At 54.9% G+C, this 25832-nt stretch overlaps 10 protein-coding genes across 10 annotated transcripts; 6 read left to right on the top strand and 4 right to left on the bottom strand.

Moving 5' to 3' along the window:
- Window positions 1-1460: 1460 nt before the first annotated feature.
- Window positions 1461-4937, top strand: LTR77_007860 (uncharacterized protein; the record flags this gene model as incomplete). The annotated part of the gene is made up of 6 exons (XM_064805096.1): window positions 1461-1525; window positions 1595-1644; window positions 1700-1812; window positions 1883-2078; window positions 2281-3933; window positions 3985-4937. 6 exons carry the CDS (start codon window positions 1461-1463, stop codon window positions 4935-4937), a joined length of 3030 nt encoding a protein of 1009 aa, XP_064656938.1.
- A 1204-nt stretch (window positions 4938-6141) lies between these two features.
- Window positions 6142-6578, bottom strand: LTR77_007859 (uncharacterized protein; the record flags this gene model as incomplete). The annotated part of the gene is made up of 2 exons (XM_064805095.1): window positions 6142-6476; window positions 6533-6578. The coding sequence occupies 2 exons, from the start codon at window positions 6576-6578 to the stop codon at window positions 6142-6144; spliced, it is 381 nt and encodes a 126-aa protein (XP_064656937.1).
- Window positions 6579-6959: 381 nt separating this feature from the next.
- On the bottom strand, window positions 6960-8110 carry LTR77_007858 (uncharacterized protein; the record flags this gene model as incomplete). Its single annotated transcript, XM_064805094.1, has 5 exons — window positions 6960-7660; window positions 7709-7843; window positions 7896-7941; window positions 7983-8044; window positions 8095-8110. The coding sequence occupies 5 exons, from the start codon at window positions 8108-8110 to the stop codon at window positions 6960-6962; spliced, it is 960 nt and encodes a 319-aa protein (XP_064656936.1).
- A 2423-nt stretch (window positions 8111-10533) lies between these two features.
- LTR77_007857 (uncharacterized protein) lies at window positions 10534-11202 on the top strand (the record flags this gene model as incomplete). Its single annotated transcript, XM_064805093.1, has 1 exon — window positions 10534-11202. The coding sequence occupies one exon, from the start codon at window positions 10534-10536 to the stop codon at window positions 11200-11202; it is 669 nt and encodes a 222-aa protein (XP_064656935.1).
- Window positions 11203-11793: 591 nt separating this feature from the next.
- On the top strand, window positions 11794-12670 carry MRPL4 (54S ribosomal protein L4 mitochondrial; the record flags this gene model as incomplete). Its single annotated transcript, XM_064805092.1, has 2 exons — window positions 11794-12339; window positions 12398-12670. 2 exons carry the CDS (start codon window positions 11794-11796, stop codon window positions 12668-12670), a joined length of 819 nt encoding a protein of 272 aa, XP_064656934.1.
- Window positions 12671-12937: 267 nt separating this feature from the next.
- On the bottom strand, window positions 12938-13688 carry LTR77_007855 (uncharacterized protein; the record flags this gene model as incomplete). The annotated part of the gene is made up of 2 exons (XM_064805091.1): window positions 12938-13609; window positions 13659-13688. 2 exons carry the CDS (start codon window positions 13686-13688, stop codon window positions 12938-12940), a joined length of 702 nt encoding a protein of 233 aa, XP_064656933.1.
- Window positions 13689-18990: 5302 nt separating this feature from the next.
- Window positions 18991-19752, top strand: LTR77_007854 (uncharacterized protein; the record flags this gene model as incomplete). Its single annotated transcript, XM_064805090.1, has 1 exon — window positions 18991-19752. The coding sequence occupies one exon, from the start codon at window positions 18991-18993 to the stop codon at window positions 19750-19752; it is 762 nt and encodes a 253-aa protein (XP_064656932.1).
- A 542-nt stretch (window positions 19753-20294) lies between these two features.
- Window positions 20295-21760, top strand: GDI1 (Rab GDP dissociation inhibitor alpha; the record flags this gene model as incomplete). The annotated part of the gene is made up of 2 exons (XM_064805089.1): window positions 20295-21354; window positions 21411-21760. The coding sequence occupies 2 exons, from the start codon at window positions 20295-20297 to the stop codon at window positions 21758-21760; spliced, it is 1410 nt and encodes a 469-aa protein (XP_064656931.1).
- Window positions 21761-22314: 554 nt separating this feature from the next.
- On the bottom strand, window positions 22315-23220 carry LTR77_007852 (uncharacterized protein; the record flags this gene model as incomplete). Its single annotated transcript, XM_064805088.1, has 2 exons — window positions 22315-22857; window positions 22879-23220. 2 exons carry the CDS (start codon window positions 23218-23220, stop codon window positions 22315-22317), a joined length of 885 nt encoding a protein of 294 aa, XP_064656930.1.
- An 800-nt stretch (window positions 23221-24020) lies between these two features.
- On the top strand, window positions 24021-24547 carry LTR77_007851 (uncharacterized protein; the record flags this gene model as incomplete). Its single annotated transcript, XM_064805087.1, has 2 exons — window positions 24021-24202; window positions 24262-24547. The coding sequence occupies 2 exons, from the start codon at window positions 24021-24023 to the stop codon at window positions 24545-24547; spliced, it is 468 nt and encodes a 155-aa protein (XP_064656929.1).
- Between the last annotated feature and the right edge of the window lie 1285 nt (window positions 24548-25832).

The raw sequence follows: 25832 nt of genomic DNA, 5'->3' as shown, positions 1-25832 counted from the left end.
GCGTTTTAAGAGTTTTCATCTCAAGCATTTGCGGTCAGACGAAGGAACCGCACGAAATATCGGCGAGAGGCGGATAACCAAGATGATGAGGTGGCATCCGGCGAAGCCGTCCATTGAACCCGAAACACGCTTTCGCAATCAATTCTTGCGGCCGGGTTGCAATCGCGGCTTTGGGGACAGACAACAAGGAATCGATGTGTCCATGTAGCTCTTAACAGACGCTGTAGATCTATGTACTGTGGACTGGACGCACCACCACACCTTCGCAAGACAAGCCCAGAGCCAAGCAGTTGTTGGTGCACCTTTAAATGCTGCGCTGAACCCTACTGTGCATGCCAACCACCACGATGCTCATCCGCTGCTTACCGCCTCAGGCAGTGGGATGCGCCGGCGGATGGATCCCACGCTTGCCCAACATTACGGCGATTCCATCCATGCAGCCCTGGGAGGGTGAGCGTTACCTCTACACAGCATGCGTTCGCTCATCAGAAGTATCATCAGCAATATCGCAGACAATAGATCAGCTGGTGGAAGTAACTTAGAGCTGCCGTATCAATGGCCGCCGCATGGAAATCATGCTGCTGTCGAGTGGAAGTGGTGGGGTTTGCTTCATTTCCGCTAAGATCGTCTCGAGGCGCCACAGTCGTTAACGGCGACTGCTAGGGCCCCCGGCACTGACCGCGCTGGGGCGCGCTCCGTGATTACGAGGAAATGAGAGCAAGTTGAGATGTGCAGCGCTCGCTCGCACACGCTCTGGTCTGTGGGAGCGTGCCACGGTTTGGCGGTAGTTACTGTGTCGTCCTTGGTGTGCTCGCCGTTGCAAAGCACTCGCCGGAGCTGTAGCTGCACCCGGTAGTTCCTGATGTCATGCGAGCAGTGTCCCGCACTGCACATCAGCCCGCACCGACCTCGCCGCCCTCTTTAACGTTGGCATGGCGCGTGAGGTTGCAGCAGATTGCGAGGAGTCAATTGGTGGGCAGGCGATGATAAGCTGTTCGTCTTGCTTGTTCGGTGCTGGCGGGCCCGCACGGCTGCCGGCTGCGCTACTGTCCCAAAACTGACGTCTCGATCGCTCATCCTTTTCGGCCCTTTCTCCACCTGCACACCTTTCGTCGTACAGGCATTGGCTTCCTCGCGCCTGCACTCGGTGGTAAATCGCTCACAGGAAGGCGCACTCGGCTATCGTGTGCTGGATTGCTTTTACCTCTGCTCCCAGCTCTTCTGACCACCGCCGGCCCCCGTCGACAGCCCGCTGAGCCAGTGAGCTTCCCGCTGACGCATCTCGGCATTTTTACCCAGCGTGCTCTGGATTCCTTTTTAGCTCCGCTTCTTTCCACCACAGCTTGGAGCTTTCTTCTCTTCTCCCACACCTGCTCTGCTCACACGGCACAATCTCCCCTCCATCACCAACCCCCCATCTCATCCGCGACGACCATTGATTTGGCTATCGCTACTGCGCCATGGCGGCTCCGCGCGTGAGCTTCGGCGAGAAGGACATGGAGAACGGCGGAGGCGACGCTGAGAGGTACGGTCGCGCTTTCACCTTGGCATCGTGTGTGCGGTGCGGGCAGCCACAGTACTGACTGCAGCACAGGTCGAGGTCGAGGAAGTGGTCGCAGGCACCTGGCAACATCGAGGATCTTGGTGTGTATCACTGCCATCGCCGCAAACGCGTCACATGCTAACATGGACATTCTAGACGAGTACACTGCTCTTCAGAAGTACATCTCTACATACAGAGATCCCAAGGCTGCCGCCGCCGAGGAAGGCGAGGATGACGGCGGCGAGACGAAGAAGAAGCCGGCGTGGAAGGTGAGTCTACTTCAGCCGCTTCATCAGCGGTTCCATCTCGCGCTTCGCATCCCGCTGACATCCCATCTAGTTCTGGGCCAAGGAAGAGAAGACCGAAGACGACGGCTCCGTGCCCGACGAGTGGCTCAACGCCGACATCAAGCAGGGCATCAGCAACAGCGATGTCGAGCACCGCCGGAAGCGCTTCGGCTGGAACGAGCTCTCCTCCGAGAAGGAGAACTTGTTCATCAAGTTCTTGATGTTTTTCACCGGTCCTATCCTCTATGGTGAGTCCCCCAGCTTCTATCACTCATCCGCTGCATCCATCGCGTTTTATGCGCCCGCAATGGCTCGTTGCAGCCTTTTGTTGCTTTTCTCGAGCTTTGGCCGGGAAGCTCGGACAGCCCCCGACCTTCGGGCGCAAAAGGCTTGGCTTGCATCTGCGCTGCGAACACCACCACTGCAAGGCGACGAGCTAACTCTTGGCAGTCATGGAAGTCGCTGTCGTCCTCGCTGCCGGTCTTCAGGACTGGATCGATTTCGGTGTCATTATCGCTATCCTCATGCTCAACGCCGCCGTCGGTTGGTATCAAGAGAAGCAGGCCGCAGACGTGGTCGCAAGTTTGAAGGGTGACATTGCCATGAAGGCGGTCGTCATCCGTCAAGGTCAAGAACAAGATATCAAGGCTCGCGAACTCGTCCCTGGCGACATTGTGGTCGTTGAGGAAGGTCAAACTGTCCCGGCCGACGCTCGCTTGATTTGCGACTACGAGACTCCGGAAGATTTCGAAAAGTACAAGGAACTCCGCGAACAGCATGCTCTCAACCCAGAGGAGGACCCGGCCGGCTCTGAAGACAAGGAGGGCGAGGAGGGCGAGGAGGGTGTTGCCCACCAAGGACACGCAATCATTGCCACCGATCAGTCTGCCATTACCGGAGAGTCGCTCGCTGTGGACAAGTACATGGGCGACATGGTCTACTACACGACTGGTTGCAAGCGCGGCAAGGCCTATGCTGTCTGCGAGACCTCTGCCAGGTTCTCCTTCGTCGGTCGTACCGCTACTCTCGTGCAAGGCGCCAAGGACCAGGGTCACTTCAAGGCTATCATGAACAACATCGGTACTGCGCTTCTCGTCCTGGTCATGTTCTGGATTCTCCTCGCCTGGATTGGCGGCTTCTACCGCAATCTCGGCATCGCCACGCCAACGGACTCTGACAACACTTTGCTCCGCTACGTCCTGATCCTGTTCATCATTGGTGTGCCCGTCGGTCTGCCTGTCGTCACCACCACGACTCTAGCCGTCGGTGCCGCCTACCTCGCCAAGGAGCAGGCTATTGTGCAGAAGCTTACCGCCATCGAGTCGCTTGCTGGTGTCGACGTGCTCTGCTCTGACAAGACCGGTACTCTCACCGCCAACCAGCTGTCCATCCGTGAGCCATACGTCGCCGAGGGCGAGGATGTCAACTGGATGATGGCGTGCGCAGCTCTCGCCTCGTCCCACAACATCAAGTCCCTCGACCCCATCGACAAGGTCACCATTCTTACGCTCAAGCGCTACCCCAAGGCCCGTGACATTCTCAAGGACGACTGGAAGACCGACAAGTTCACCCCATTCGACCCCGTCTCCAAGCGCATTACCTGTGTTGTCACTCTCCGCGGCGATACCTTCACCTGCGCCAAGGGTGCACCAAAGGCTGTCCTCAACCTGACCGAATGTACCAAGGAGGTTGCCGATCACTTCAAGGAGAAGGCGACTGAGTTTGCCCGCCGTGGTTTTCGCTCCCTGGGTGTCGCCTACAAGAAGAACGACGACCCGTGGGTTCTGTTGGGTATGCTTTCTATGTTCGACCCTCCACGTGAGGACACTGCCCAGACCATCGTCGAAGCCCAGCAGCTCGGTGTCCCAGTCAAGATGCTTACGGGTGACGCCATTGCCATCGCCAAGGAGACTTGCAAGATGTTGGCTCTCGGTACGAAGGTCTACAACTCTCAGAAGCTTATTCACGGTGGTCTTTCTGGCACCACTCAGCACGATCTTGTCGAGCGCGCCGACGGTTTTGCCGAGGTGTTCCCAGAGCACAAATACCAGGTCGTGGAGATGCTGCAGCAGCGTGGTCATTTGACTGCCATGACTGGTGATGGTAGGTTCGAACAGTCACGACTCTGATGTTTGCCTTACTAACGTATCCTAGGTGTCAACGATGCTCCGTCTCTAAAGAAGGCTGACTGCGGTATCGCTGTCGAGGGTGCTTCCGAAGCCGCCCAGGCCGCCGCCGACATCGTCTTCCTCGCGCCCGGTCTCTCGACTATTGTTCTCGCCATCAAGATTGCCCGCCAGATTTTCCAGCGCATGAAGTCGTACATCCAGTACCGTATTGCTCTGTGTCTCCATCTGGAAATCTACCTGGTCACCTCCATGATCATCATCAACGAGACCATCCGATCCGACTTGATCGTCTTCATCGCCCTATTCGCCGATTTGGCCACCGTCGCCGTTGCGTACGACAACGCCCACTCCGAACAGCGTCCCGTCGAATGGCAATTGCCCAAGATCTGGATCATTTCCGTTATTCTCGGCATTGAACTCGCTGCTGCTACCTGGATCATCCGCGGCACGCTCTATGTGCCTAACGGCGGTATCGTGCAAAACTTTGGCAACATCCAAGAAATCCTGTTCTTGGAAGTTGCTCTGACCGAGAACTGGCTCATCTTCGTCACCCGTGGTGGCCAGACCTTCCCATCGTGGCAGCTCGTTGGCGCCATTGGTGCCGTCGACGCCGTCGCTACCCTGTTCTGTATCTTCGGCTGGCTCTCCGGCGGCGTTCACCAACTCCCTCTCCCGGACCCGAACTCGCAGTTCTGGTTCAAGCAGTCCACGTACGGCCACACCGACGTCGTCACCGCTGTTGTCATCTGGGCCTACTCGATCGGTGTTATCATCATCATGGCCATCACCTACTGGCTCCTCAACCAGATCCCCTACCTCAGCGACCTCGGCCGCAAGAACCGCAACGTCCACGACACCCAGATGGAGAACATCATCGGCCACCTCAGCAAGCTCGCCCTCCGACACGAGAAGGACGAGCACGGCGAGAGCCGATGGACTCTGGTGGGCAAGTCGTCGGAAGAGGAGGAGGAGGACTAGAGGGATGGCTTCGTGTCAAGATACCACAAATTATTTTCCTTTGAGTGTCATCAAATCCATTGCTGCAAAGAAGAGGAGGAGAACTCTTGGTGAACAGGTGCTGGTGTGTGTGTTATACTACTGCCGTTAAGGGGACAAAAGGTGGTGCAAACTCTCTCGTAGTCTCTTTTGGAGAGTTTCACTGTACATAATCTTCGGTAGAAGTTTAACGGGGTTCTCGTAATACTGATGGCTGCTCTTTTCTTTTCTATGTTCATGTCAAGGGTGAGGCGGAAGGCATGCGCTGCTTGAGACTGCGCATGTCTTTTCCAACCTGTGAGTCTTCTGGTTCCAGGATGACAGCACTGTGCTGGATGCTGCTCGACTGCCTGACAGTCTACCCTACTACCCACTTCCGCTCATCCAGCCCGTTGACTAAGGAAGCAATCTCTAGTTGATGATATAACCCCCATCCACCACCATCGCGGAGCCCTGCACAAACGAAGCCTTACTACTGCAAAGAAACAACACGCAGTCCGCGACCTCCTGCGGCGTGCCTTTGCGATTCATCGGTGCGATGGGGACGGAGGAGGCGATGGGGTCATCTCCGCTGGATGGGTTGCGAGGTTGGGTCATTGGTGTGTCTGGATTCCGGTCAATACATTGGTCGAAAGGAGAAATTGTGAGGGTGGGGTGGAAGAGGAACGGCGAGAGGAACGGCGAAAGGGGGACCAAGTACCGATGATGCCAGGGCAAACGCAGTTGATGCGGATGTTGTCTTGGGAGTAGTCGATGGCGTCGCAGCGGGTCATGCTGATTACGGCGGCTTTGGCGCCGCAGTATGATGCTGTTGTCGACACTTAGCATCTGACAGGAGTATGGCAGGGAGTGGAGGGGCAGAGTACCTGCTGCAGGACGGCCTACGAGGCCGAGTTGGGATGCTATGCTGACTGCTTTGGTTTCAACACTTCGCTGCCTTGGACTGACTGCGGGAGGAGGACGTACCTATACTCCCTCGATTCCCAGGCCGTCCGTCGTGCCTACGAAGCACATTCGTCAGTTCAGCCAGCTCACATTCGTACGGAGACGACGTACGTGGGAAGAGGCTCCTGTCCCAACATCACCCGAATCTCCGCCCGGGTCGTCAACCAACACCCTCGATGATTCACCCCGTTGATTCGATCGAATGCGTCCACAGAGTTCTCGTGGGAGCGTTGGTTCTCGCTCAGAATACCTGCCAATAGATACGCTCCTGATCAGCAACTGTCTCTGCCTTGCCTCTGACCACCTTGAAGATGGAGGCAAGGGAAAGCAACGTACCAGCACAGTTGGCACAATAATCGATGCGTCCGAACTTGTCCGCAACACCATCGATGAAACCATTGACCTCGTCTTCGACGGCTACGTTGACCTTTTTGCTGAAGACGTCGATGGTTTCGTTCGAAGCAGCTTCTTGTAGTAGCTTTGATGTTTCTTCAAGGCCGGTTTCGTTCTGGTCAGCAATGGCGATTTTGCGGCAGCCTTCGCGGGCAAAGGAGATTGCTGTTGCGCGGCCGATTCCTGGGAGACAATCAGTCGATGCTGAGGTATGAGAGCCGAGAGAACATTGTTCCTACCCGATGCTGCACCGGTGATGAGAGCCACGCCTGGGTAGAGGGTCATGTTGTCTTTAAAAACTCTTCGTTCGCTAGGACAGTAGTTGCTGTGAGTCCTGCTCGGTTGCTCGACGTGAAGTGAGAGGTGTGGTTTCGGCCAAGGTTGCCCGCGGTGGAGCTTGCTGATGATGCTAGTGATCTTCCAGTGCGTTGAAGGGACGCTCACGTTCGAACACAATAAGGAAAAGCGAGATTGAAAGTTATTTTCGTATTATTGTACGTGTCGTCGCTCTGTCTTGGCCTGTCAGTCGGCGGGATATACGAGGAAGACCACCCTCAGTAAATGACCCACCCGTCAATAGCTACACAGAACCACAACTCTTAGCTCATTCATCATGCCACAAGAATCCACATTACCACATCGCCACTCATCGTAAGATCGCGATGCTCACGGATCCATCTTCACACCGCCGGTCCCAAACTTCCTGGCCCTCTCTTCTGTGTATGGCGTATAACCTCCCCACAACTCCGCCGGCTGCTCCTGTATCGTGCTCATCGCTGGCTCTACCCTCCCACCAGGACTGTACTGCGGCGGTGCAGAACCATTCGACCTGATAGAAGGATTCGGGCTGTTGATTGGTACACCAGAACCATAAAGCTCGCTTCTCCTGCCGCTCTTGCTTCGTCCAGGCGCCACCGGAAAGCTGTCGAGTTCTGGCGCATGGGTTCCGGGTGAGATGTTGGCGTAATTGGCGGCGATGGGTGAGGTTTGCTCTTTTAGGAAGAGGGAATGGTGTTTATTGGACTGGCGCATGCGGCGGACGTAGAAGAAGAGGGCGATGCCAAGGAGGGCGAGAACGACGGGGATGCCGACGGCCAGACCGACGATGAGGCCGAGGCTTGAGTCGTCGTCTTCGTCGTCGTCGTCGTCGTGGTTTGAGGACTTATCGCTGCTGTCGCCTCCAGCCGCGGCTGGTGCGACGGTGACCACCTGTGTCACTGTAGAGGCCGAGCCATCCTTGCCGGTGGTGGTGCTCGTATGGGTGACTGCTGAGGAGGTGGTGGGACCTTGAGTTGTAGACGAGGAGGACGGAGATGATTTGGAAGTCGGGCTGCTTTCCGCAGAATCCGAGCTGACGAAGGTGCCATCTGCTATGTGTTAGCAATTAACATACCCCCCAAAAGCGCTGCGCGTACCTGTCTGCGAGGCTGGCGAGTTGTGCACCGTCTTGGCTGAAGTGGGAGATGGCACGTTCGAGATGAAGGCGATTGGACTCGGGCTGGGCAAGCTGAAGAAGTCGGTGTCGGCCACATTGCAGCAGTTGAAAGCCACTGTATAGCAGGTCAGTCATGCCATTATTTGACTCTTCACTGAGCTGCCTACCTCGATTGCCATCACAGCACCAGTCTCCGTCTGAGCACTGCAGTATCTATGGTGGCGTCAGTCCCGATTCACTCTTGTGTTCCCCACGGCAGCAGCGCCAGGCAGTGTCTTGAATATGGATGAGAGCTCGACCAACCGCTTCATTTCCCCTGAAACAAATCAGCGACTGATGCACTTGCGCACGCTCACATGTACTCACGGTGCTGTATTGTCATGAGTGCAGATTTGAGGACAGTCTGGAGACTGCCACGTCTGATCGGTGCATGTGTATCGGCCGTAGTATCCAGCATTTTCCAGATAGCATAGTCCGTTGGACATGCACTCCCAGTTCAAAGGACAACACTGCCCGCCTTGAGATGAGCATGCCGCATCGCCTTCAGTCGAAAGTGAACCGTCCGGGTAATAGCAGTTTTGACCAAACACTCCAGAAGTGGTGAGGTGAAGTATCAACAGCGCGGCGGCGAGAACTTGTATAGAGAAGGAAGGAGCCATTGTCTATTGAGCATGTCCGGGTGGTCTTCGAGGTTGGGTTTGGAGATCGAGGAGGTCGAGGTGAATTGAAGATTGGACGTGGCGGTGCTGGCAGGTTTCAGGTTGGACGCATGACGCTCGGTGAGGTCGATGTTTGTGAGCTTAAGCTTTTGAGGAGCTAATTGCCTTCTTTCCTTGCGAAGTGAGCACTGCAGTGTAACGACGCTACGTGCCATTGAATCTGTCCAGGTACTTGACCTCTCTGGAGGATACCTACTTACTACCACGGTCACGAGCTTTCGTATCGGTGAAACTCCTGAGTCTCCTTAGCCCAGCCGTTCTCCAGCCATCAGCCGACATTGTGGAACCACGAGCAGCCTTGGTGGTGTGGCAAACACCCGGCTACCTGCATCTTGCACGATCATTCCGTCAAGCATCCCGGAGATACTGCATGGATCACAACCACCTTAGGAGCAGCTTCTGCTAGGACATCGTACCATTTGGAGTCGATCCCACCCTTCTCGGGCCTTATGTCGTCACGCTATAGGCCGCTCGTATCAACTATGGGCAAGCGAGGGCCAGGATGATGAGACACACAAAGCACGACAGCATGCCCAGCACGCTTTCTGATCTCACAATCACCGGCGAGCGGTTGAGTGATCGAGCTAGCGACTGTATCTACCGCGGACATGCGGGCAGTACTTCATGCTGCTCACAACAGAAGACATGTCGACGTGCTGTGCAGTGGAGAAGTGAAGATTGGCTGGCTCGGGACGAGGCCCGACCCTAGGGCGAACTACAGTACTTGGATACATGTTGCAGAAGACATCTGTGGACTCTTGCAACAACACCACCACCACCCACACATGGGACGCTGCGGTTCTCGTCAATGTTCGCGGCTCTGGCGCTATGTCGACTACTCTTCTCGGCGTGAGGGCATGGTGCGCTGTCTCCCCAACAAGCACTGTGTCTTTGGCCAAAGCCTAGCCCCAAGCTTTCGCCCCATTGATCAACGAGGTCTCCACTCGTAGGATGCGCCGCTTTGGTATGCCGCGCTGCGTAAGCTGACTTAGCATTCGCATTCTCCTATACTTTCCTACTTCCACCTACACCGCAAGTTAATCTTGGCAAGCTATCGGAGACTGGGCGATGCACCAAGATCATTAGCCCCGGGCACGAGAAGGATCGATGGAGGTCTTGGATCTGGGACCTGGGCTGCGTTCTTCTTATAGTTTGTCATCTCCTTTGTCATCTTTCAAGCCCTTAGGACATTGAGATAGGGTTGGGCTGACGAGACTGCCAAATATGGCATCTTTACCACTGATGCCCGTAGCAAAACGTCCCGCGATCAAGACAGGCTGCCTATCCTGCCAGTAAGTTGAATTGGCTTTGTTCCGGACATCAAATTCGGCTGATCCGAGCGAACAGTGCTCGTGGTCTTCGCTGCCACCCCGACAACCCAAACTGCAAGCAGTACACGTCCACAAAATGGAACGCCAACCGGCCACCGGCCTACAACCGCCGGAGCAGCGCTGCATCCCCGGCCAACAACCTTGCGGTCACATGGCAAGGTACACGCCGCGAAAAGCAGTCTCTCCATTTCTTCTGTGCCATTACGGCACCCGAGCTCGCTGGATTCCTTGATACCGAGTTCTGACAACGTCTCATTCCCATAACAGCTCACTACGACCCAGCTATCAAACATCTCGTCGCCGCCCTTGGTGCCTCACATGAGCACCGTCTACGGAAGCAGGCTTTTCGAGACAACTTACAGACCGACGAGCTCTACGCATTCGCAATGCGGCAGTGCAACAAAGCAATTGGAGATCTGGTGCGACCGGCAGAAAAGGGCCAGCTTAGCTCGATGAGAGCCTTGACGGCGTCTGTGCTGTTTACCTGCTTTGAGAACGTCAATCACAATCGCGAGCAAGCCATCTCGCATGTCAAGCATTCACGACGACTGCTGGAGGAGATCGGTAAAACCTCTTCAAAATCAAAATCAAAATCTCATGCAGCGGTGTTTTACCCACTGGACTCTGTACAGCTAGAGCCTCTGGTTACTCATTACCTAATGGACACTATCCATTTAGAGGCCCTGGTTGCTCATTACGAAACTTCTCTGGATGATTACATGCCGTGGAGCGGTGCACAAAGCGACATAGCGTCAATGAGCACGCCTAATTTTGACAACATTGCTGAAGGAAGAGCAAAATTTGAAAAGTTCGTTGCACAAGTCGGCACCACCATAACATCACTGGGTGGTCCAGCAGCAACTCCGGAGGACCTTGCGGCGATGGCCCGTACGAAAGCCGTAGCGTTTTTCTGGCTGGAACGATGGGAGACGTCATTCGCCGCTTTCCTCGCCCGTGAAGCCGGCAACAGCGACATACAGACTTTGAACGGGTACCGCCTCCTCAAGCTTCACCACATAGCCTTTGGTATCTTCATCGAAGTCGACCACTCAGAAGGCGAGGCGAGCTGGGCCAAGTTCACCTCGCGGCTCAAAGCGGTCGTGGACCTTGCCGACGAGATTCTGCAGGGCACCCCGAGGCGCAGCGTCGGGTTGCAAGCGCCGCAAGAGCCTTATGTGAGTTCCTCAATGGGGTTGGCCGAGCCGTTGTATCAGACGGTCTCGCGCTGCGCGGATCCGGAGATTGTTGAGAGGGCAAGGGGGCTGATGGCGAAGCTGCCGGCGAGTGATGGTGCGAACTCCGCGTGGAGGATGGCTTATGTGGAGAAGATTCTTTCGGCTTGTACGGGGAAGCCGTACATTGAGGGCGACAGCACAAGCGCGACTCCCATGGACGCCAGTGCTGGATCTTCCGTGGCTGGCTGAGGATGGAGCACACGGCGCTCGAATCGGCCTACGAAGTCCTTCGCTTCTAGACATGCCTTCTCACAAATCGACACATGGCCCAACAGAGCTCCAAAGAACCTCGGCCATCAATTCAGTCTTCCCCCGGATGATTAACATCAACGTACTACAAAATCGTCCACCCCCGATACCTCCCGTCGGCCCAATATGCGGACGGTGCACCGCCCCCCTTCACCGCGCCAGAATCAAATACTTCACTAACAACATAACATTGGCCCAAAGCCCACCGTCAGATCCACAGTGGGAACTGCAGTGGAGGAATTCTGTTGTTTGGCGTCGGTTACTGTGTTTCTGAACGGGCAGGCATGAGGAGGCTGCGGCGACTTGCCGAGGGAATGGCGCAAGATGTTGCGAGGTTGCTGGTTAATAGCACTGCTGCATGTCGAGGATGGTATATAGAAATGAATGACCCCAAATCGTTATGCCAAGCATCCAGGTGTATGCAGGGACCAGCCGGCGCTAGAAGACCGACTCCAAGATTCCGTCTGCTGCGTTAACCATTTGCTTTCAACCACCATTGAGACCATCTCAACAACAATATCCGCTGCGGCAATGCATTGCACATCAAAGGCGCTCTTGACGGGCGCTTTCGGTCCTGCACTGCGCCGCTCGAGCACCGTGCCTCCCGCCTTCCTGCTCCCCTCCTTTTCCGCGACATACCAATCAGCCTTCTCCACCACCACCTCTTTCCAGGCGCGCAAGGACGGCAACCCCAACCGCGGCGTGTCTGCTCTGCGCCGAACTGGTCTCAACAAGCGCCAGCGAGCGACCTACCCTCTCGTACCCAAAGACGGCCCCGTAGTCCTCCCCAAACCCGTCCTCGACCCTGAGCAGCGCAGCGCCATCGAGGTCGACGAGAACCACGGTCTATGGGACTTCTTCAATGTCGACAGGGATTCGCTTTTTACGCCGACTCAGCTGGCGGCGCATGGACGCGGGTGGAGTGTGCAGGAGTTGAGAAGGAAGGATTGGGAGGATCTGCATCGGCTGTGGTGGGTTTGCGTGAAGGAGAAGAATCGGGTGGATACGTTTAAGAAGGAGAGGGAGAGGGTGGGGACGATGTATGGGGATTATGAGGCGGATGAGCGGATGAAGGAGGTAAGACGGAGCATTCTCGGGATGGGCATGTTCTTGACTGACATGTGATGATGTGTAGATCCGAGTTACGATGCGCAGCATCAAGTTCGTGCTGACGGAGCGCTGGTATGCGTGGGAGAACGCGCGCAATGTAGCTATGCAGGATGATGAGGTCAACTTATACGCCAACCCGGACGAAGGCGAGCGAGCATATCTTCCTGCAGGGAGCGAGCAGCCGGAGATGCAGATGCGCGCAAGAAGGACTGAGGAGCAGGCCGAGGACGCGGCTTCATCAGAGGAGATGCCACCTCCGACCCCTGAAGCGGAGAGGCGCGAGCCAGTGAGGGTGTAACAGTGCACGTGAGAAGAGATGCTGTATGATAGTGAAAAGATAATACAATTGTACAGGAAAGTTCAAAGCAGGCCATCCCGGATCGCTACAGCTCCCGTGTCTGGTCGATCCATTGCACCACTGTGTACACTCGTCGCGCGACTGCAGTTCTCCAACCTAGGCTACGGACAGGATCACGCGCCAAAAGTATCTGTCAAGGAAGTTAGCTTTTACACAGCAAACGTTTTGATGGAGCCTGAGCTTTGAGAGATCGCACCAGGGGCGATATTATACATCCACTGCACTGCCTTTGTCTGGTTGGCGCTGCTTATTCTTTGGATTGCTGTATTTTTGTTGTCGATGTATCGGCGGTATCCAATCGAGAGAAGTGTCTGGATGTTCAAACCAGGACCAATATTCCCGTCCGAGCACCGACCGCTTCTCAGACAGTCGCCCTACCAACTTCCACTGTCTCGTGCGATACTCTGGGAGACCTTCGTCAATCAACGGCGCCTGGAGAAGGCCGTTGTTCGCAATGGTGAGACCGAGCCTGTAGCGATCGTTCATCGAGCGACTCCACTGTTCCCGGGCCTCCCGCGTCAAACGCCTTTCCGCAAGCCAAGCCACTAGAACCACCTGACCCGTATTCAGTTTCGTGACGACTTCGTCTTGCTTCAGCCAGTCGGGCCGGTTGAATAGCTTGTTGGCCAGATGTGCGCCGCCCGGCAGATGAGAGTACGAATCAAGAGTATGCTGTTGGGCCTTTGTAGGCTTTGGCGGCTTTTCTTCATAAGGCCATGCGGATTCGTCCTCGAGTACATACCGGTTGGCGTCCAACTCGTCCGGCACCAGCTGAGGTTGCGAGAAGACCGTCGTATTCGAGGATGCTGTTGGCGCTTGAGCTGAATACGACTCGTCAGGTACCTCATCGTCACCGTCGGTCTCTCGAGCTAGGCCGGACTCCTCGTTGTCTTCCGGATCTCCAAAGACTTCATCACTAGGCTCTTACCCCGTTGCCGCTACGGCGGATCGAAGGCATCTCAAGCACAGAGCTTTGTAGATGCTCTCTGGTCTGGCTACATGCACTCTCGCTTTGAACGCACATGGCGGTCGGCTGAGGTCACAATGCTCCGGGAGCGCAGGAACAAGTCCACTAGTCTCGTTGAGACCATGTGCAGTACGTTCGGCGCAGGTCGCCGTGTAGCACGTTATCCAGGGCTGTATGCACATTGTGGAGGAGCTCGTTCAAGAATTGTTACACAAAGAAGGCTTGTCTGGGGAATGGCAGGAGTCTTATATGCGTTGAGCGTCATCACAGCAAGCTTGTTTGCTGCAAACGACGCCAGCTATATTCACGACTGCAAGAGCATGCTCATGACCAGTACAGAACTCCACAAATACACGAGACTCGGCCGCACGCTACATGACGGCAAACGGATTTTGTCAGCCTATCTGCTGCTACTTGGCGACATGATAGAAATCCCTGTGATCGAGCTTGCACGTTTCCTCGGAGCAAGGCACCCCATCGCACGGTCAGAACTGCCTTACAAGGGCTAGCACCTCAAAAAAGGCCGGTCTGCCTTTTGGCACTGTCAAGCCTGGCTTCCTTTCAAAGCCATCAACTCTTCCCGATTTATGGTCGCATAATGTCGACCAATCCATCGGATGGGAGTCTCTGGGTGATTTGCCCAAGTCCGATATTCACCCCGTGCTGTAGGATCCCCCAGACATCTTCCCAACGACTCTCTTTGTCGATCCTGGTATACTGTCAACGTTTCGCCGACGAGTGGTGCTCGGAGCATAGCATTGTTGCCAATCGAAAGGCTTTTGGCGTACAGGTTCGGGACGAGTTGGTGATTGACGAGCCAGATGGCTGGAATAATCTGGCCATTAAGGATACTTGTCAATACTTCACCCTCTTTAAGCCATCTTGGCCGGTCCTTAATCCAGGCTGCTAGAAACGACCGGTGAGCCAAATGAACAAAGGGTTGTAAGAGAACCCGATGCTCCTCGCTTATCGCATCGGGCCCTTCATCGGTCCATTCAGGAATCACCGACATGTTCGCTTGCCAGTCTCCGTACACGTCCAGACTTTCTCCTGTTATACCTTGTACTTGTGTCTGGAGCCAATGAGCTGTCCGCGATAATTGCAAAGACAAAGGACCGTCTTGCAAGTTGTCACCCTCCAAGGCAGCCGCTAGCCTCAGCGGTTCCTCTAGCGCAGGAGTCGTGCATGAAGTGGCTGCAGCCAAGGTTGGGTTCCTCGTTGTCTGTGATGGGGCGATTGGGGGTATTGGTCGGTCGCGTGAGTTCTGTTGTGGTTGTCCTGGCAAGGGAGGAGATTCGAGAGCACGGCCAGCACCTGCTTGAAGACGTTGTTGCAAAGCGGCAATGACCGCAACCTCGTTGTCCTCACCCCAGACTGACGTAACTACTTCATGACCATGTGCTTCGGCCTGTACCTGCACGCAATGCCGACAAACGCTCACATTCCCACGTCGAGCAACATACGTTCGGTGATGCGGTGGGCACGGAGGTCGAAGTTGCTCGCATTTCTCGATGCGGCCAGCCACCAGGTAGCGAAACTCGCCCTCGAGGCGTGCAGTTCGTTGAGGACACTCTGTCACCGAACAGATCACGAAGGGCTGGAGACACATTGCTTCGGATTCTGAAGGCGATGTCGAAGTTGTGGAAGGAATGCTTTCCTGGTGAGTCGCCTGGGAATCTACCTCTCTATATATTTGCCGCGATGACCCGTTTGCTGATAGAGGCTATAGTGAATGCTGTAGGCAATCTCGATGCCTCAATGAATAAATTACGACTCGGGTTCCTCGTGCGGCCATGGGTCACAAACTGTCTAGGGTTGCTGCATTCGGCTCAGACATCCGTGAAGATGGCTGTCACACCGTAACTGCCTATTTTGGTTGAGAACGCACGGAATCCTGCTTTGGCACCCAGTCTTGCCTCGTTTCAGGATGATCAGCCCACTGCTGGTACTCTTCCCTGTACGTACGTTCGTCCTCGTTCCTCCCCACCACCATTACTTGTCTACTGATATATGCTTTTAGGCTTTCACCAATCAACGGGCTTTGGAGCAAGGTGTTGTTAGCCACTAGGGCTCCATTGCGATAGAGGTCGGCCATCAAGACTTCGCCTTCTCCGGGAGGATGGATGCTGGTCCAGGCCACAGGTATCACTTGGCCGTTGTGAGCTTTTGTAACAACCTCGTCAGGACGAAGAGAATCCGGACGATTGCTCAGATCCTTTGCAAGGAAAGCACCATGGCGCAAATGCAAATGAGGCTGCAGCAGTGCGACTTGAGCTCGCGTCCGTGGAGTTCTTGGCTGCTCATCGTCAGGCTGCGAGGACCAGTCTGGGAACACATATCTGTTGGTTTCCCAATCACCAAAGTCATCTTGCGGAGCGTTTGACGACGCTGCCGCACCGCGCGACCCGTCAGCGTTCCGGAATAATGGCACTGGCGGTGGGCCCATGCGACCATGACCTGACTTATCATCGACCTCTGGGTTTCGCAATGCCTCAGTCGATGCGGCACTGCTATCGGAACTTGCAAGCTGTTTTCCTCTCAGCGGGGAAAGCGGCGGACCAAAGTCTTCTGACGTTTCGCCAGCAGTTGGAGAGATACCCACCACCGACCTCAGGCTTCTTGTCGCTCCCTGAGCCCGACTCGGCGAAGCCAGAGTCGGCCAAGGGACAGAGGAGGCTAAAGATGAGCTTCCAGTAAGCAGCACTACCGACGTACTTTCATCATACGATCCCTCTGGACTGTCCTCTTCAGGTGTTGTTGCATCTCCATGGACAGAAGGTCCAGGAATACCCTTGAGCTGGTCCTGAAGCGCCGCAATGGATACATCGAGGTCCACATCATCACCATACAGTCGTCTATTGGTCTCGAGTCCTTCGGCATCCGTCTGAATCTGGAGGCAATGCCTACAGATACAACGGGCATGACGCCTCGCAACGTTCGTCCTGGTACCTGGCGGACAAGGCGGCAATAGACTGCCCATCTTCTCAGGAACGCCCGGAACCAGGTAGCGGAAGGCATTGTCGAGGTGCGCGGTACGATCAACGCATCCAGGTGTGGTGCAGTTTATCCAAGGTTGAATGCACATCGTGGCCCTATTGCTGGATGCTTCATCTGGGCAAGCTAGAACTGATGTATGCCTGTGTATAACGGATTCGCTTACTGCACTCATACTTGACGAATCAACCAACCGACCTCAGCACGCTGGACAGGAACCCATGACCACCAGAAATTACTCATCCCCGGCTGGTCAAGTTTGCTGAAGGTGAGTGAATGGACAGTCATCAAAGCCACCGAGGAACATCGTGGACGCTATAAAAATTCATGTGTGCATCCCTGGGGAGTCTCGCAACAGAACACAACACCAATCCCTTCCGAAGCAGCGCGAAGCCTCCAGAATACTTACATAGCGATGTGCATCCAACCATACGTTCACTGCAAGAGCCCGATCTGCCAGACACCTCAAACAGAGAAGGTGATCGACAACGGCATCGCACTGTCACCCGGAGTCCTTGAGCCGTGCGGGAAACCTTGCCATGGCATACAAAGACCTCCCGCTCGCCTCTTGGGCTTCCCACAACCCAACTTCTGCTTCCGATGCTCAAGACCTCAGCGATCAAGCGGTTTCGGCCAGTCCGCATCGAACTTCGGCAGTGCTAATGGCCCTAGTACAGCTGCTTCTTACATCGATATGTCGGCTTCGTTACATCGAGCCCAATCAGCCTCTGTGACGCTTCCTCCGATCCCGTTGATCATGCGAGAAAATGCTTTTCAAGGCGGACATGACGAGACCTCCTTACGCCAGACCGAGGCAGCTGGTCTGGGAGATTTTGGCAAGGCAAACGCTTTCTCTCCCATGTCGTCCTTTGGACCAAGACCGCTCGAGCGACCGACTACTGCAAACGAGGTCTTTGGGGTGGACCGTCGACCCTCTCGTCATGTTGGGGATCAAGAGCGAAGGCCAATGGCGGGATCCGTTGAGGTTCCTTCCGCCACATCACCCGGATACGGCTTTACAGCAACCACCCATCCTGGGCTGCCAGCAACGGCTCCAATTCCCATACAACGCACGATGGAACGCCCACAACCAACCACGACAGGCATGTCACAGCTCGATCCAGGTGAGGCGGCCCGAACTAGATCGAGCGACGGTCTCAACCAAGGTCCTGCTGAAGAATCCGCGGCAACTCAAGGTTTTGCACCGCACCCGGTTTCATCCTCTCCAAGTGCATTGCCCACGATCTCACGGCGGCAGATCACGATGCCCCTGCCGTCGGTCGACCCGAAAAAACCGCGTCCAAAGTGGCTGCCATCGCAAGAGCCGCTCGTGAAGGCAGCAACAGGGCAGATCATTCCTCTTTCCTGGACAATACCATACGACACTCTCTCCATGAACGGTCCACGGGGATGGTATGATTCGCGCAGAGAATTGCTTCCTGATTACCTACAAGGCCTTCGTCTCGAGGAGAACGAACAACTACGATCTCCACTAGTCCTTGAGAGGTTTCTAGTATTCATGGATCGACAGCTCCACATCCGTCGCCCGCCTGAGCCGATGGACTCGGAAGCTCTCCGTCAGGAATTCAACCGCTGGACAGAAGACAGTGAGACGATGGTGGAGTGGTTAGAGATCACGACATGGAACGCCTTAAACATTGGACTGGGTCACCGGAAGTGGACTTCTTGAGAGCTTGACCTGCCCGATAGCTGAGACTAAGTGCCTACGTTCGATTTCAGCGATGTTCGGTTGTGCTCAGACAGCTGAAATCGGGTCATAAGTCGGCACGCACCTTCTAGCGTTTCCCATCTGTAAAGTAGTCTAAGTTTGGAGATCCGAGTGTTCTGTCCAGGACCAATTTTCATCGAGCGTGCAGCCGTGACCCAGCGAGTCCCACCTAGCGAGCAGTATGCTCTTCAGGCAGCGGATAGTCAGGAGCACATGCCTGCTGGTCGATGGTCATGACTGTAGCCGGGGGGAAAACTGTCGCGTCAAATGATTGCTGCATAAAGAAGCCCGAGTCCAACGATTCCCTGGTGCCTCTGCGTAACACGATCGTTTGCTATGGTCCGACTCGACAAGTCCTCGAAGTTTGTCAAGCAGTTTGATCGAAGCCTGGTGACCTCAATGGCCAGCGACCATGCTGAGTTCCAAGACAAAGTCAGTCATCAATCCATCATGACTTCCTTAAAGTCTGCACGAACCCCAGAATAGGTCTCCAGTATACCACCTCGCCCCGGCTCTCAGAACAGATCTCTCCAACAAGGCCAAGCAGACAGAGAGTGGTCTAAATTTGCCATGTTACCAACCAGTCCGCGACCGGTCGAGCCACCCACCGCTGCAAGTGGGCCACCATCATATCACCGGGCGCATAGTCTTGCTGGGACAGAGCCAACGGCAGAAGCCGCACAAACCCTTCTTAGCATAGCTGCCAACAACGACGTCTCTGGTCCAGCTCATTCGGAGCTGCAACGCAGCGGGCCATCAGCAGCGGGTGTTCCTTCTGCTGTACCCGCAACGTATGCAGCCCCCGTCCGCGTCGACACGGCCTGGAGGTTGCTTGATCCGAGAGAGTCTCAGCAGCCAAAGGACTATTTGGTGCGAACTGCCGAGCAGGCCTTGAAATACATGGATGTATCTGCGAATCAACCGCCCACCCCAATGACGCAACATGTCGTACTCACCATACCGCCACCAATATCGATACACCCACGCCCAAGCTGGCTGGCGCCCGATATCATGCTCGTCAAGGTAGCGACAGGACAGATCGTGCCATTCGCGTGGTGTTCACCTGACACGGCCAGCATCTACTCCAGGCCGCCAGAGCCCAGTTATGCTCGGGGCCTCGAACTTGCGGACAACAAGGAGTTGATGGCACCACTGATGCTCGAGTCCTGGGCAGAATTCGTTGCGCGGCAAAGGAAGATCCGTCCTGATGGTAAGCTAATCAAGACATCCACGCTTGACAAGGAGTTCGTTGATTGGACGGAGCATCCAGATACCCTGCCGCACTGGGTAGTGCCTGAGGAGGCGTACACTGACGACGAAGGGGTTGACTAGACGAAAGGTAGAAAGAAGTCGTCTGGTCGTGTGAGCTGATGCGCTGCGCGGGAGGGAAGGTGGACGGCTACAGCCAATTGATTTTCTCTTAGTTCTTGTACCTAGATAGTTCTTGCATGGCGCGCCGTGAGTTAATAGCTCAACTGATGACGGTCTCACTCATAGCCTCTCCACGGTAACAATTGAGATACGATCAAGTATATCAGACCTGCAAGAGTGACAGAAGCTGAGGCGTTGTCGTCTCTGCCTCATAAGACCTGGCCGGAGTCCGTTGATCGCTCTTTACGGCCTGTTAATCCTAGTGAAACTATCCAATGCAACACAATGTGTCTGTAGTGTCCGTAGTGTCGAGGTGTAACAAAAAGGGAGGTTGGAAGGGGTGAGGTTGGCTCCAACGACTCGAGAACGACCAAGCTTTCAAGGGTCCAACGACCCCCACGTGCCTGCGACATCACCTTGACCGCCAGCAGAGACACACTGTTGATTGACACCTGGCAGTCGACTCCAAGCAGCATCATACCCATACAAGCTACACAGAAGCCATGGAAGAGATTGCGCCATCCTACGACGTGGTCGTCCTCGGGACGGGCCTCACAGAATGCATCCTCAGCGGTGTCATGTCCGTCAAAGGGCAGAAGGTGCTGCACATGGACCGCAACGACCACTACGGCGGCGAGGCAGCATCCGTGAACCTGGAGACTTTATTCAAGAAGTACGGCAACTTTCAGGCCGGGACCGAGCCCTGGAAGAAGTACGGCCGACCGAACGATTGGAACATCGACCTCGTGCCCAAGCTGTTGATGAGCAATGGCGAGCTCACGAACATCCTCGTCAGCACAGATGTCACGAGGTACATCGAGTTCAAGCAGATTGCCGGCAGCTACGTCCAGCAGGGTCAGGGATCAAGGGCGACTGTTGCGAAGGTGCCGAGTGATGCTTCAGAAGCCCTGCGCAGTCCGCTTATGGGTATCTTCGAGAAGAGGCGGGCGAAGAACTTCTTGCAGTGGGTTGGAAGCTTCGATGAGGCGAATCCAAGCACGCACAATGGCATGAACCTGTCGCAAGTCACAATGAAACAGGTATACGACAAGTACGGGCTGGAAGCAACCACGAGGGACTTTATCGGGCACAGCATGGCGTTGTACGAGACGGATGAGTACATCGACAAGAAAGGCCAGGCGAAAGACTGCGTTGAGCGGATACGGCTGTACGTGAACTCAATGGCAAGGTACGGCAAGTCGCCGTACATCTACCCACTGTACGGTCTAGGAGAGCTGCCACAGGGTTTCGCGAGATTGAGTGCGATCTACGGCGGTACGTACATGCTCAACACGACTGTGGATGAGATCAAGTACGATGCTTCGGGCAAGGTGGAAGGCATTAAGGCCACCATGAAGGAGCGAGGAGAGGAGGGCGAGGGCATGAAGTTCGAGACGAAGTGCAAGAAGATCCTGGCAGATCCTTCATACTTCCCAGACAAGGCGAAGGTTGTTGGCCATCTTGTGAAGGCGATTTGCATCCTCAACCACCCCATCGACAAGACCGACAACGCGGACAGCTTGCAGCTCATCATCCCTCAAAGCCAGGTTGGCCGGAAACATGGTACGTTTTTCTTCATTCTCTAACATAGACTCCGTGACTGACATATTCTCAAACAGACATCTACGTAGCAATGGTCTCCAGCACGCACAACGTCTGCCCCCGCGGCTACTACATCGCCATCGTCAGCACCATCTCCGAATCCAGCTCCAACCACCACCTCGAACTCCAGCCCGGTCTCGAACGCCTCGGCAAGATCGAGGAGCAGTTCATGGGCCCCGCCATCCCGATCTACGAGCCGCTTGAGGGTGGCGAGAAGGATGGTGTGTTCTTGAGCAAGAGCTACGATGCTAGCTCGCATTTTGAGACCATGACGGATGATGTGCGGGATGTTTACAGGCGGGCGGAGTGTGAGGAGTTGAAGGTGCAGGGGTTGAAGGACGGTGAGCAGTTGGTTGCGGAGGAGTGAACGAGCATTTCAGGAGCGACGTGGTAGATACCATACCAAAGGCAAGGGTCACGGCCCAGTGGGAGGACACATCGTTAGCCACATGGTGGCGGTCGAAGTAGTATCAAGCAGACAGTGATGTAGCACGAGTAACGAAGACATCCACGATACAGAGTAAGTGAGAATCATATTCGAACTCCCTGCCCATTATGCCCACCTTCTCCGCTCTCAAAACACCCTCAGAGGGCATTGAAATGCTTTTGAGAGCCACTTTCAGTTTTCGGGAATGCTGCAAAATCAGATCGCCGTGCCTCCAAAACCTTGGATGTCACCACGCCACATCTACATTTGCATCGCACTTAGGCCCTCAAGATTGGCGGTGTCAGCTCGGTCAAAGCGTCGGGTGGTAGAAGTGCATTGGGAATGGAAAAGTACCGAACACAGAATAGCTACTCCATCAAGACAAAAAAAGCCTGGGCTAAGTTACCTTCTCAGAGCCGCCAACTCGGGTGGTCTAGTCTTTTCGGAGACCGAGCGACCTCGAATACAATCCGCCACCCTGAGAAGGCACAGGGCTATAACTTCTTCTTACTCTGCCTTTGACGCCCAGCAGGGTCTTGAAGCTCAGGACGCGGCTTAGGCTTAGTTGGCTTTGGAGGTCCAGAGTGCAGTGTTCGACCATGGCTTTGCGGAAGGGGTTGACGAGCCGGCAGGAGATAAGCAAGCGAAGACAGGCCCGGGTCAAACACTGCTCTGCCTTTGCCTTCGTCCTGCGGCGATAAGCCGACATACTCCCGGAGCTGAGCGCGCTGGCGTTCGAAAGCGCTGATCTCGTCGGCGAATTTTGTGAAAGGGTCATAAGGGGGCTGAGACGGATTGATCTCGTTGGTCACTTTTTCGAGAGATTGCTGAGGACGCTGAAGTTGGAAGGCATTGACCTCGCTGGCTTGGTTTCCGCTGTAGTCTTGAGAGTGCTGATGTTGAGACGCATTGATCCCGTTGAATACGTCCCCGACTGGATCCGGAGAGGACGAGGCGCTGCCTGATTGCTGTGGTAGAGGCTGTTGATTGAAGTACTGGACGAGATCGACCACTGGGTCTTGCTCCACGATAGTTGGCTGTGAGTGCTGCAGACCTACTGAATCGGCATCGTCCATGGTAGTATCAAAAGTAGCAGCGGGCGCTGCTGGGGTGTCAGCGTCCGGGCTGTCCACTACCACACGCATCCACTCAGGCGCAGCGTGGAACAAGTCGTTTGCCATCGCCAGCACCTCCTCATCGGAAACCAACCGGGCGTTGTCTGGCAACATCATCTCCCGGCTCGGTACTGGAGAAGGGGTGGGATTGAGCAAAGCAGCCTCAAATGCAGCAAGCTCCACTTCGGAGAACAGGGCATTGATCCTCTCCTTCGTGACTATGCAGTTACCAAGTGGACCTGATGGAAACTGCCAATCTTCTACCTGCGGTCGGTGGTGAAACATCTCCTCCAGCGAGGGCGCAGACTGGGCGTGACCTGCCTGTTGGATGGCAGATGGCTGTTGCGTGGTTCGTGGAGAACTGAAATATCTGCTACCAAGAGCCGGGATAGACGCCGCAGGCTTAGGACTCTGACGTCTGGCTGTACACCAGGCGCAGTACTGCCATGCTACAACGCCGTTGAGGACGAGCGGGCCTTGCGCACAGGCGTCTGGAAGGCAGGGTATCTCGCACTTCATTAGCATGCCTGGGACCAGGGGTGACCGCAAGTACGAGGACGAAGCTTTGGGGTACGGGTAAGTACAGGCGGTATTGAGGCAGTGTACCCATGGTAGATGAAACATGGCTGATGTCGTTCGCAAGTGGTTGACAAGGTCTGCTGGGTGTGGGATATGGGGGCCGAGATGTTGTGTTGCCTAGCCTTGATATGGACACTGGCATCGTGTTTGCTACGGCTCGATCCCTTCTCACACGCATACAGTGTCTGCATGTCAGCAGTCTGGGCGTAGCAAACCTCCAGGAGGCCAGGTTATTGGAGATTGCCGACGTCTCGCTTGAGAGAACCGCTCCGGGTATATCGGAATTACACAGTTCTCCGAGACAGCAAAAATAGCATTACTCAAGAGCAGGCTTGCTAGCAGACGATGGTATCGCGGAGAGCCAGAACCTGACTGGCCCCTTTTACTACGTAGCCCAATACGTGAAGCCCTGGAGTGAAGTCTAAAAGTGCCAAGAGTTGAAGTGCCCAACTGAAAGCACCTTCGTTCTCTGGAATCTATACTTCTGACACCATCACGTCTTCAATATGACCGTCAATCCCATCGACTATATTGCCATACAGAACACCATCGCCAAGTACTGTTTTGCTTTGGACGAGAAGAACTTTGATGGGTTGAAAGATGTCTTCACGGAGGACGTCGATACGATCTATCCGTTTCGTGGGACGATCAAAGGAGTTGCTACAGTCGCTGATGCCATCAAGAAACGGTATACTCTTTTCTATGTCATACGAAGAGCTTATGTGTCCTGATAATCAACACCGACAGACTCACACCAGTGACTACACAGCATGCTTTGACCACACAGCACATCGCTATTGCAGAGAACGGCAGGTCGGCGAACGTAACCACGTACTTCACTGGCATCCATTTCGGACAAGGCAAATGGAGTGGCTCACAAAGGACCGCCTACGGGAAATACATTGATCAGCTACGATGTGTTGAAGGCATCGCAGCAGATGTGCCAGGTGCTAGTGGCAAATGGCTCATTGAGCGGCGTGAAGTCTTGTTCATGGGCGAGCTTGGTGAACACGGTGTGATGGAGGGCGAATAGATCGAACGGAGCTCCTTGTCTCTACGACGGTCCGTTGTACAGATGCTAATAGAGACGGTTTAAGAGCGATGAAACGGCCGACCGTCAGCGAGTGAGCAGTGGCCACGGTCTTACAGGGCTACACTACCTTATGGAAACGAGCACGACGTCCGAGTGTATCGCCATTAGTGTTCAGCAGACAACGTCATCGAATGTTACGTTCGAGGACCATCCAGTGCCGGTTTATCGACCAATCTTTTGGTGGAGACCTCGTCTATCTCCTCTCACACTCGATCTACGATTCCTCAAGGCTTTCTTCAACAGTCTTTGCACCTACGATTTGCGAGCTGTCTGTCAAGACCCGTAACGTCACAAGCTATAGCTGGGTACAGTAGTCGCCTGATCCAAGGCGGTGCAACCGCGCACGAACATCGGGTGCCACCATGCAGCAAGATTTTGAACATCATAAGGCCTGCCCAAGGAGACTCTTAATCTCGCAGCGAACGCACTGGTGCTAGACCTTTTCATCTACCTTCCCGTCCAACGAGCCCGTATTAGCAGCCTGACCTTTCAAGCAGAGTCTTCAGATTGCAACCTCTCCAGCATCCTACGGGTTGGGCGAAGACAATCATACAAGGTAAGTCGTGGTCACCAGGTAACAGCTCACTCTGACGCCTTGATTGCAAAGAGCTATACCAACGATCTGATGGCGGACCGAAAGGATGGGTCCAGCTTAGAGGATTTATCGAAGGGTAAGTCAACGCTGGGCATGGCATGAGATGCGTCTCCGTTGAAACCGCTGACCTCGCAGCTTCGAGCAATGCCGAGAACGTGTCATCCCAAAAAGAGAATAAGCCGCTCGCTCAAGCCAACACGCCAAAGCAGTCCGTACATGCGGAGTCAACGGGTGATGAGACGGGCAGACGCGAGCAAGGCTCTTCTACCGAAGGCGCGCCACCAGCCGTAGGCAGTCCGCTGCCAGCTGACTTGAGGTAACAATACCCAACAAGTCGGGGGATAATCGAACAACAACGGAAACACATCGACAGTCTTGCCCCCGAGCCAGCCGAGTGGGCCCAATGGCGCGAAGAGAGCCGCCAGAGTTCCCTCTATGGTGGTTTCGGTGGCGCTTTCGGTGGCAACGTCATGCGTGACACTAAAGTTCGTCAATATGAAAGTGCTTTGGCGAGCGGGCAGGAGGCAAGACAATGGCAATTGCCATACGAATCGGAGGCTCAATACATACGACGTCAGAAAGATGTGGCAAAACGCAACGGGTTGAAGCACGATGTCTTTAAAGATGAGT

Source organism: Saxophila tyrrhenica (genome assembly GCF_035928015.1).
Source record: "Saxophila tyrrhenica strain CCFEE 5935 chromosome Unknown scaffold_12, whole genome shotgun sequence".
In the NCBI taxonomy this organism is placed as follows: Eukaryota; Fungi; Ascomycota; class Dothideomycetes; order Mycosphaerellales; family Extremaceae; genus Saxophila; species Saxophila tyrrhenica.
Note: the sequence above shows the minus strand (reverse complement) of the source record. Positions and strands in the feature narration are given on the sequence as shown.